Below are 10963 nucleotides of genomic sequence, written 5' to 3' on the forward strand. Positions count from 1 at the left end.
AGAATAAATTAAACTTGGTTCATTTTAAGTAAAATTATCCTGCAACAATACAATTAAAGTAAATTTCTCCAGCCGAATATTCAAAAATATTTTCATACAAAATAAAAAAAATACTCTCCCAAATATTCCTGAATAAATCCATTAATCAAACATAAATTACCCTTAGAATATGTGCTTCTTTTGGAAATTTCTGTTTTCCAATATAGTCACTAAAACAAGTTATGTGAAACTATTAAAAGTTTTTTTTTTTAAGTAAAATGTCTTCATTTGTTTTGTTTTGGCTATAGAAAAAAGTTCTAACATTCAAAATTGAGCATCACTAAAATACCCTAATATAAATTGCATTTTACTACAGTTCTTTTGAAACAATGTAATAATAAAGACTTGGTTAAAACCATTTCTATTACTATATTGAAAGTAAGGATTGAATTCAGTTAAACCTTATAAGCATAAAATAGGTTAATTCTATTTAAACTGAAATTTAATTCAACTTTTTCTTGCTATTTTCTCGGTGCAATAGTTCTTTTTTCTCAGTTCTAGTCAGCATGTTGTCTCAGATCCACCTCGCTGTGGCCATTCATCATGAGGAAATTGAATTGTTCTCTGTGCCAAGATGCTGCAGTGTACAATCAGCCATTAGTTTTCAGCCCAACAGCTGGATGCTGCCATTGCAAATTGCTGTAGACTGCCCTGAAATTGGTCTTTGATTTATTGCTTGTGGGGAACCTGCTGGCTAAGAGGCCGGTCAGCCTCCGGTGGCTGACCGGGGCTAAAACTCACGTCCTAAAAAGAAATGTAAGTCAATGTTTCCTTTCATGCTATGATTTTTTTTTTTATTAAAGAGATGTACTGTGAGTTTTAGAGAAAGGTTGAAGACATGGCACCAAAATAAAGTACCAACAAATGATTTTCAAATTGTTTCTGCAGCAGCAAGAAATGTACTTTCTGAAAATAATTTAGCTTTCCTTTTTGCATATTTCATTTATTTTGTATTGTTTTGTCATTACTTAAAAATTGGAAGTTGGTTTTGTCAGAAAGTCCAAAGATAACTTAAAGTCACACTCCAATCATCAAAATCTCACCTTTGAGCTCGTTTTTCCACCTCTTCCTTCCTTTTTTCCCTTTCTCAACATAAGCCAATGACAACGGCATATAGTTTGTTGACAGCACAAACCATAGCAAAGCAAATGAGAGAACTGACGTCATTGTCATGTGCCCCGTGGAACAGCTAACGCAAACTGAATTATGAGACGCCCTTTGCACGACGAGATGTGAAAACGAAAAAGTAGTTTTCTTTGTTTCTGTCACTTTAATTATGTCACAGAATGAGTGGTGATGATGAAGGAAATGGAAAAGCCGTTCGGAGAATTGCTTTTTCATTTTATTTAAGAGACAAGAAATCTAGAAATATTTTGAAAAAAAAATCTGTTTATCCATTTTTATTTTCAGATTTGATATTTCTGATTGAATTTTGGTACAAATTTACCAGAGAACTTTTTGAAATGAAATATCAAAAAAGATGAAAATGTAGAAGCCGTTTGGAGAGCATTATATTTAAGAGGCAAGTAATGCAGTTACATTGTGAAAATGAAAAAGCGTTTCTGTTTATGCATTTTAGTTTTTAAATTTTATATTTCTAATTGACTTTTGGTAGACATTTACTAAAGAACTTTTAAAAAACAAATTGTCAAATGCCATTTTCCTCATCATCTTTAAAGTTACCGAATGAACAGTGTCGAAGAACAAAAAGAAAAGGCCATTCTGATAATTTATTTTTTATTTAATTTAAGAGACAGGTAATGCAGGTATTGTGAAAATGAAAAGGCATTTCTAGTATTGACTTTTATTTTGAATTATGAGTCACAAATGCATCACAACTGGATCTATTGTAGCGGAGTGGGAAGCTTGTGGCCTGACGATTGTAGTTTGTACGTAAAACAACTGCATTTTTTCGTCTGCTCTTGATTCAAATCAAACTTTATTTGTAGAGCACTTTTCCAACAAACATAAGTTTCTTTTCCAAATTTAAAAATCAAAAGCAAGAAATTTAAAGAAAACTTTAAAACTCATAGAATGTTTATGTGAAACATGACATGTTCTTGTCACCATAGCTATATGTTTTTGTTTTTTTATATTTTTACGTTAAAAGTCTGTGACTGCTTCCTGTGGGCCAGTGCAAACTCAACAACACAGCGTGGCACTCCGGGAAAAAAAGCACAGGTTAGCTCTAGGAGGGGCCGCCGGGTCAGATTTCCAGGGGAGCGCGACTCCTGATTCGCTGAGGGACAGACACAGTTATGAGTCTGCGCAGCTCTACAAGCATCCTCAGCGCACGCGGCCCACAGCTGTACCTCATCCACAGCGTTTGTAAATCGTGGATTTTTTTTGTGGAAACTCCAAGTCTTGCCTTGCCACGACCTCAGCATCCTTCCCAGCTAGTCGAGGGGAGGAAAAAAAGAAAAGAAGCGAAACACGAAAAAGTTTTCCTGTCTCTCGGGAAAAGATAAGTCGGCATGGGTGAAAACGGGGCGTTCGTGTGACCAAAAGAAACAAACGAAGACAGAATGGTTCACACGATAAAAGAATGATAACATAGGCAGCGTGTTGTTTTGTGTGTGAGAGGACGTGCAGGGGAAAAAACGGTGGAAAAGTTTAAAGGAGGGCCAGGCTATGGCGCGGGAGAACGAAGACGCCGGGATGGCTAAAGACGCCCCGAAAACCAAAAAGCAAAGGAAGAACAAAACGAAGGAGACCAAAACCAGGACCGTCCACGCAAACACACTCTACGACTTCGCCAAAGGGGAGGAAAACCCGAACCGACACTATGCAAACAACAGAATCAAGACGACCAAGTACACCGTGCTGTCATTCCTGCCAAAGAACCTCTTTGAACAGTTCCACCGCCTCGCTAACGTCTACTTTGTTTTCATCGCGCTGCTCAACTTCGTCCCGGTTGTCAATACTTTTCTGCCGGAGCTGGCGCTGGCCCCTGTGCTGTTCATCCTGTCCGTCACTGCTATCAAAGACATCTGGGAGGACTACAGGAGACACAGGTCCGACAAGGAGATCAACCACATGGACTGCCTGGTCTACTGCAGGTAAGCTGGGCCTCAGGAGGAGCAGGTGATCGAGAGCAGCTGCAGGCTGTTGTGATGCACATCAGCTGATGCAGGAAAACAACAACAAACAAACTTTTCACAACTACTGACATTTGATTATCCTTTCTTTGGGAATTGTGGAACTTTTCAAAATCTAAGCACGACGAAAACAAAACTATTGTTTTTTTGTTTTTGGTTTTGTGAATGAAGTTTGACTAACAATCATCAGTGCATTTCCAACCTGATGACCCGTTTCTGACTGTTTCTTGTGCTGGGACTGTACTTTACTAATGAAAAGCAGCACTGTCTCCTCATACAGAGCATAATTCACAGGCATCAAAAGGCTCAGTGTTTGCTGGCTCTACAGTTTTTGCCAAGTCTTGGCTTAAGTTTTTGTGTCAGGTTTGGACATTATTACATTTTTATCAGCTGTGGCATTTTTTGTACCAAAGATCTGCACCCCTTAGAGCCTAGACTGGTTTTGATCCCTTGTGATTCCTTGGTTTTTCAGTGTCTTGAACCTAAATTTCACTAAATCTGTTCTTTAAAGTCCCACTTAAATAATCTTTTTTTCTATTTCAAAAGCATACTCAGTTTTTTCTCTTTTAATTATGATGATGTCATTTTCTAGGGCTTATATTCTGCAGAGTGGCAGGAGTTCATTAGAAATTTGCCTCTTAGTTGTCACCGGGATTTTTGTTGTGGAAGTAAGCCTCAACTTATCTCCTGTGATCCCTTTGTTTACACTCCCTCCCACAAAGTACAGACCATTGACTGTATAAAAGAGCTTAACCAAGGGACCCACCCCCCTCATCTTCCAAACAGGAAGTACGCGCCGTCTCAAAGACGCCAAAATCCTGTAAACGTGTACTGAGAAATAAAAAGCTATTACTCAGTCATTATACCAGCTAGAATAACTATTTTTCGTCTTATACCTTTTTTAAAAACATGTTTTAATATTTTTTTTCATTATACATATTTTATATTATAAGTTATAAATTGACCATTCAGATGTCTCAAACACACGTGGTGGCTGCTAGTTCCCACGGCAAACATTCAAAAGGTTTGACAAATTCTCCAGAGCTGGCTTTCAATGGAAGAGATGTCCAGTTCTCTCATACAGTCAATGGTACAGACTCTGGTCCTACAGGACTGGTTTAAAAAAACACAAATTGCGTAAATCACGAATCATTACATCAAATTACATAAATGAATATTTTTTTCTGATGTCTCAAATCTTTTTGTGTGCAGACGGAGTGACAACTAAAATTTTATAACTTCATATTTAGTTTGTAAAATGATAATCTAGAGACACCCCACCAAATAAATAAATTAAAATAAAAGAAAGAAATCACCAGAGTTGTTTGTAAGGACATGATGGCATTGTGCTTAGCTGCATGTCTCCACTTCATCTGCAGAATAGTGTAGCAGACAACTGACTCAGAGAAAGGGGAATTGTTGTGGTTGTCTTCACCACACTCAGGTTTTCCATGTTGGGTTGTTTCACAAAATAGATTTTTAAACTCTTGTGTATTTGAGGCTTCGCTGTTCTTTCATAGAACAATGAATTGGTGTTTATTTTAATCAGAACACATAAGCCACTTGTAACTTGAAATGATCAGGAAGAGACTTGAATAGAAAATTGTTGTGATTTTGCACAGAATCTAAAATGAAGGCTTGTTGGAAGCTTTTTTCTTTCTTATTGGTATGTTTATAGTTTTTAGATTTGTTTAGGCGTCTAAAGTTTGGTGTGTATTAACTGTTTAGTTTGAAATGTTTCATGGAAAGTAACTCAAATAGTACATTCTTGAGGGATTCTTTATGTGTGAGTTTATTTAAGGCCGTGTCACGCTGCCACTATGTATATTTTGCACATTTTCCAAGTATGAAATTTGGGTCTTCCGTGATAGATGCATGAAGTTCGTAATTCATAGTGTTTCTTGCGTTCGTTGAGGGTTTCGGCCAATGGGTCTTTACGTGAATTTGTCTTTGAGCTGTTCAGAATTTTTTGGTCGGTTGAGAATTACACAGTTGGTGTTTATTTTACGTGGTTTCTACGCAATTATCATGTAAATCTTACTTAATTGTTGGTGATTTTTGTGATTATAAGTATGCAAATTTGTGGCTTCCTACTACCGTTCCACATATGTCCATGTACGTCAAACAGACTTTTCACACGTGTACCGCCGATGTATAGATTTAATATTGCATATTATTATTCTTTATCTAATGCTACATTTTCACCAAACATGATATACGCTATGAATACGCATCCACTACACTTCCTTGTTGCACGGCAAATTCGCTGCTCAACGCTAATCCAAGATGTATTCATAAACCCGCCGCATGTGGGAGGAGCTACCGCCAACATTGTCATGACTTAATTCTTTTCTACATAAGGGAAAGCATGGATGATGTTGGTAAAGCAACCTGGGTTTATTTGTTTCTGAGAGTTCTACAAAGGCGCCAACAACCACGTTGCTGTTTATTTGCAACAAATAGTGTTTTAAAACTGATAGACATCTAACTTCTTCCAAGCGAAAACTCTGTCTCAAAACGAGTAGGTAGACACAATAATTTAATTCGGGATGAGCATGAACAGCTACGATCAGGTTCTCCTCTGTTGGTTTCTGACTCCACCCTCTGATTACATTGTCACTGCGTCATTGCCCAAAGCTCCTGATTGGTTGATGTGTTGCAAAAGTACAGATGTTTGAACTCCTCTGGTACGGCCAAATATTTGCTGCTCCGCTCAAAATGTGCTGCTCTCAGGCCGCCGTACCCAACGCTCAATTCCCGCCGCAGGACCTCTGATCACTTCTGTGCATCGATCTAACATTAAAGCTGCCCACCGCTGGTGTGTCAATCTCTTCTGGTGTGAACGCAGCATAATCTCTCTATCTGTACCTGGCAGTCTGTCATGAAGAATACATATTCTAAAAAAAATTTAGTAAATATTTTAAGTATTAAAGTACATTAGTTGAGTTTAGCTGAAATGTGACTTTAAGCTGTAGCAGATTCTGATATGGCATCAAATAGGTTTTATGACCTCCAGTTTTCCCACTATTTCCCAGCATTCCTAGTGGATGTCTCATTTGTTGAACTCTGAGTTCATAAACCCAAACAAAAGAAAAAGCCCAAAATACAGAGCTTATTTCAGCACCAAGCTATCTTTGACCCCCAAGCTGCTTCCTGTTTACAGTGAGCTTCATAGCGAGATCCACATTGCACTTAATAAATGTCATCCTCGCTGTACCATGCTGCTTTCCAGGAACTGGGAAAGCTCTTATTCTCATTTCTTTCCTAGAAAAAAAAAATCTTTTCTGCAGCAGCACTTAATTGTTCGTTTTAATAGAGCAATAAAAGGAAAAATTTGATATCATGACCTTCGTCTATAACTAGCATTAAAATCAAGTTTTAAATAATCAAATATTTGTAAATTTAAACCTTTTGCCATCGAGTGCAGATATAAATTATACATTAAATATATTTTCTTTCATGTTGCTGATATCTTACTTGCACAAACTCCTCTTTGTTGAAAGAAGTCTCATTTCACCTCCGGTTCCCTTAACAGAGCGGAGAAAGGGTATGTGGAGAAGTACTGGAAGGAAGTGCGGGTTGGAGACTTCATCAGGCTGAGGTGTAATGAGATCCTCCCCGCCGACGTCCTACTAATGAGCTCCAGCGACCCAGACCGCCTCTGCCACATCGAAACCGCCACACTGGATGGAGAGACCAACCTCAAACAGAGACAGGTGGTCCGCAGCTTCTTTGACCTGGTGAGAGGGGTTCTCTGTACTTCACATTATCTCCTCTGCCTCATGCTTTGCATCCAGTTGGGATGAAATCAAAATTTAGCTGCTGAGCTAAAGTTGGGCATTGAAAAAAAAAAATATTAACCTATGTGTTACGTTGACAGCATGTTTTCAAAAGAAATGCCCAACATCCTTTTTATGATGTTTTTTAACGTTTTGCTCACTTTCCCTTTAGAAATTAGGGTTGGCTTTGAACTGTATATCAGATTTTTTATTTGTTTATTTTTTTGTAGCAATTCCCTCATTAAAGAAGCAAGTGGCACAATTTTTATTTTTAGTAATAACTATGTTTGTCTGTGCGCAGGACTGCGACTTTGACCCATTAAAGTACAACAGTGTCATTGAGTGTGAAAAGCCCAACAACGACCTGAACAGATTCAGAGGATACATGTAAGTATTGTTTCTTTACAGTGCGGTTTATCATTTCATGATTTCTGAGCTGCCATCTCAAAGTTCCATTTTCCTTTCCCTGCATATATATTTTTCATTTTGGTAATATTTCTGTTTCAGTTTGGAAAATAAGCATCTGTTTTGCAGAAAAAGCTGAGTCACAGTTGTGTCTGTGCCTCTTACTCAGCACTCAGATTAACCAGTTGTGACAGGTTTGGCTCACTGTAACTCGAAGGATCATTTAAATTCAGCTTCATTGAAGTTTTCTGCTGTGCCACTAAGCATTTCAATGATATTTAGGAGTGGAAAGTTTCACTAGCTTGATTTACACAGTTTAATCTTTAAACCATTCAAAAGTTAACCTGCTGAGTCGTTGGATTGTGGACCTGCTGTAGCCCCAAGTCTACTCCTTGATTGTGATTAGGGGTCTAACGGATCACAAAACTCAGAGTTACGGTTCGGGTCATTTTTCGGATCAGCAAAAAGTAAAAAACAGTAAAAAAATAACGAGATAAAAGGCTAAAATTGCTCTTTTGAAACGTTTCAAAACATATATTTGATCAAACATTTCTACAGTACTTCAAAAGCGCAAATATACTCACACATATATTACATCCAAACATTTGCTCATTGAGGCCTATTTATAAAAACAAAATATCTTTGAATTTTGGGCAAAAACAAAAAACTAAATCTCGTCGTTTCTGATGACATTTACATGTCTTGAGACCAAATCTACAAAAATTGGGAGAAAGGAATGCTTGAAAATAGTTATGAAATTACCGAATCTGTCTGCAGTAACCCCAAAAATACAATTTTTTTCTTTTTATTTTTCTTTTTTTTTCGTATTATGGCTGCTGTCATGTTGAAGCCAAATGATGTCAGTAAGCAGTGATTGGTCTAGGTTGGTCAGAGTAATTGTTTCTATGGCAACCACTAGTGCCAATCAGGAGAGAGCGTGTTGGAAGTCCACACCACTTGAAAGCAGGACCAAGAGAATCTGTCAAACATTTGAGGTGGGGCCAGCAGGCACCACATGCTTTTATTGAGTCATCTGATTGGCCAGTTTATAACCTGAATAACTTTTGAGTAAGAAAATATATCATAAAGTAAAATTAAGATTAGCAAGAACGTGTTAAAAAGAGATAACCAGAGCAAGAATGAATATTCTGACAAACAGAATGACTGAGTTATAACTGTTTCTTTTTCAATGGAAGTCTATGGGATTTTGGCTTCTTGGAGCCAGCAGGTACTTCCTATTTGGAATGCCAGGGGGGTGGGGTCACTCAGTCCAGTTGTCATATACACTCAGAGATGGCTCCTCCCTTGACCATTGCTTGAGCAAGACAGAGAAAAAGCACAAATAAGAATCCTGGATAGTGCATCTAGCTAGCTGTGTGGTGTCTAGCACCTAATCCTATTGTTCTTGATAGTCTTTTTTTCTTCAATTTTGTATTTTAGGACAGTTTTTTTTTTTAACTTCATATATGGTTCACTTTTGCGTTTTGCTTTTATTCTCAAGCGAACTACTATTCAATCCACGCCAGAGTTCTGGTGAGCTTTCATTCTTGCCAAACAAAGTAGACCGTGGAACAAATGAACCCCGGTGGGAATCGAATCTGTCAGTGTAATCACAAGTCCTCTTGAAGCTCTTCAAGAACTTTTTTCAAATCTCTGAAACTTTATGTATTTTAAAAACCTCACTTAAAGACATATTTGGTTTTGAAATGAACAAAATGGTACAAAATGTTCCCTTTTTGTGTTAGAAGTTTTTTCCAAAGGCTTAAGTTGGCCTTAAGTCTTCAGCCAGCAAGTGTTCAAGTGTTTTTTTTTTTTTTTAAACTTGAAGGAATTTTCTTCAACTCTTACCAAGCAAGGGGCACGCTGGAAACATAAAACAGGAAACAGTTTTATTGGAGTGGCATTCGCTTTTAGAACATTTCCAGCTCCTCTGGGGAGGAACTTGTTTCTGTTGTAGGCTGGTGAAAGTTTCCATCAAAGAGCCATTGAGTCTGCTAAGTGTAGGCAAAAAGTTTAGGATTATTTGTTTGCATGTGCATACATCTTAGATATATCAAAGTATGGGGTTGAGGTCCAAATGTCAGTTTTTTGTATATCTGTGGGGCAGCAGACTTTGGTGACATGAGTATGAGGATCTCCCTCTGAGCTCACAGTAATCAGCCCGAACAGTTTGCAACTGTGACATGCACTCTTTGCTCAGAAGGAGTCCAGATGCTGCAGGTAATTGGTTGCCAGGTTACGGTGGAGAACAGGGCGCAGGGCCTTGCCCCAGTTGTACTTTATTACGTTACAGCCAGTATCGGTTCAGGCTCCCCTGCTGTGGAAGGGGAGCAGTGTGTGACTCTGAGATTGTTAATTTTCAAACGGTGTGAGCTCTGAAGTTGGCAGATCTGCTCTGAGCTCAGGGGTGCTCTCATTCATCAATACAGGTGGTGAGGTGTCAGAATGCCTGCTGATGAATGTTTTTGTTGGTAAACAGGCTGATAATTGCAGGACTTAACCCTTTAACACCAGAACTTCAGCTCCACTGTTGTCATCCATTCTACCACCATAGCTCTGCAAATGTTAAGCAGCCTTGCGTTGATATGTAACACTGTACAGTAGTGAAACGCTTACGGCCTTACAAAAATCAATCAATACGCAAGGGTACCTAGCTGCAGGTAATATAGCGGATGTAATGGCGGATAGACCTAATGCAGCCGATGGATGTCCAACGGAAGTTGTATTTTATCTAAAGGACGGAAGTCAGAGACCTCGAAAACGGAAGTTGCACTCATGTTATGTTTTTGTTGTTTATGTTAATATTGTTAGTCTTTGTTTTACTTTTATTGTTATTATTTTCTTAACCCTTTGAAATCCTCAGGTGTTCTGTCATGCAGCAGTGAGGTCAGCATAATAACAAGCTCTAAAATAAAATTAAACTTTTTTGAGCATTCTGTGATTAAGATTGTATGGAAATAAATAGAGAATAAGGCATTTATTTGTAGATTTTGGACAAAAGCGATCTTTTAGTTTATTAAGTATGCAGAACATGAATGTTGATGTGTGACAGCTGCAGCACAGAGCAAAGTTCTGTGGGGGCGAAGCAGAACGGATCTCTCTGCTGTTAGAAATCCAACAACGAGGAAACCAATCAATATTTCATTTTGGGATGGGATCAGCATGAATTTTCTAGAATGATGATCACCGCCGTTGTCTAAATATTGCAGAAACTCCGCGGCTCACCACGAAAGTCCCACCCAGCCTATTACGAGAAGCGAGCAGTTCGGAGTGGACAGACACTCCTCCACCTGTGAGATGATTCCAGCCAGGCAGAACACTTGAAATCCAGCTGGATCAAACTTTTACCAAAAACCTCTCTTTTATTATTTACAAACACAATCGGGAAAACAGAATTCCATTAGTAAAATAAAAAATTTAAAGTTGAGAAGTTGGATGGTGAATTAAAACACAACTTCCGTTGGACATTCATGGGCCCAGTCGGGTCTGTCCACCATTACATCTGCCATTTTACTAGCACCTGGGTGCCTCCCCCATTATGTAACACTTAGTAATGGGTTGTGTAACTGTTCAAAGTAGATAAGCAGTTTTTCTCTGTCAGAATTGCCTGATTGACATTGATCGCGTGAACGGTCAAAGATT

At 38.3% G+C, this 10963-nt stretch overlaps 1 protein-coding gene across 1 annotated transcript in view; it reads left to right on the forward strand.

Moving 5' to 3' along the window:
• The first annotated feature begins 2165 nt into the window (after nt 1-2165).
• atp10a (ATPase phospholipid transporting 10A) overlaps nt 2166-10963 on the forward strand; it is a 42449-nt gene continuing 33651 nt past the window's right edge. Inside the window, exons 1-3 of the mRNA XM_024278782.2 lie at nt 2166-3098; nt 6673-6877; nt 7218-7303. Of these exons, the coding sequence (XP_024134550.1) occupies nt 2671-3098; nt 6673-6877; nt 7218-7303 (719 nt within the window). The 5' untranslated portion in view covers nt 2166-2670. The remainder of the gene's footprint in view (nt 3099-6672; nt 6878-7217; nt 7304-10963) is intronic.

The sequence above is a fragment of the Oryzias melastigma genome, linkage group LG9 (assembly GCF_002922805.2).
Source record: "Oryzias melastigma strain HK-1 linkage group LG9, ASM292280v2, whole genome shotgun sequence".
NCBI lineage: Eukaryota > Metazoa > Chordata > Actinopteri > Beloniformes > Adrianichthyidae > Oryzias > Oryzias melastigma.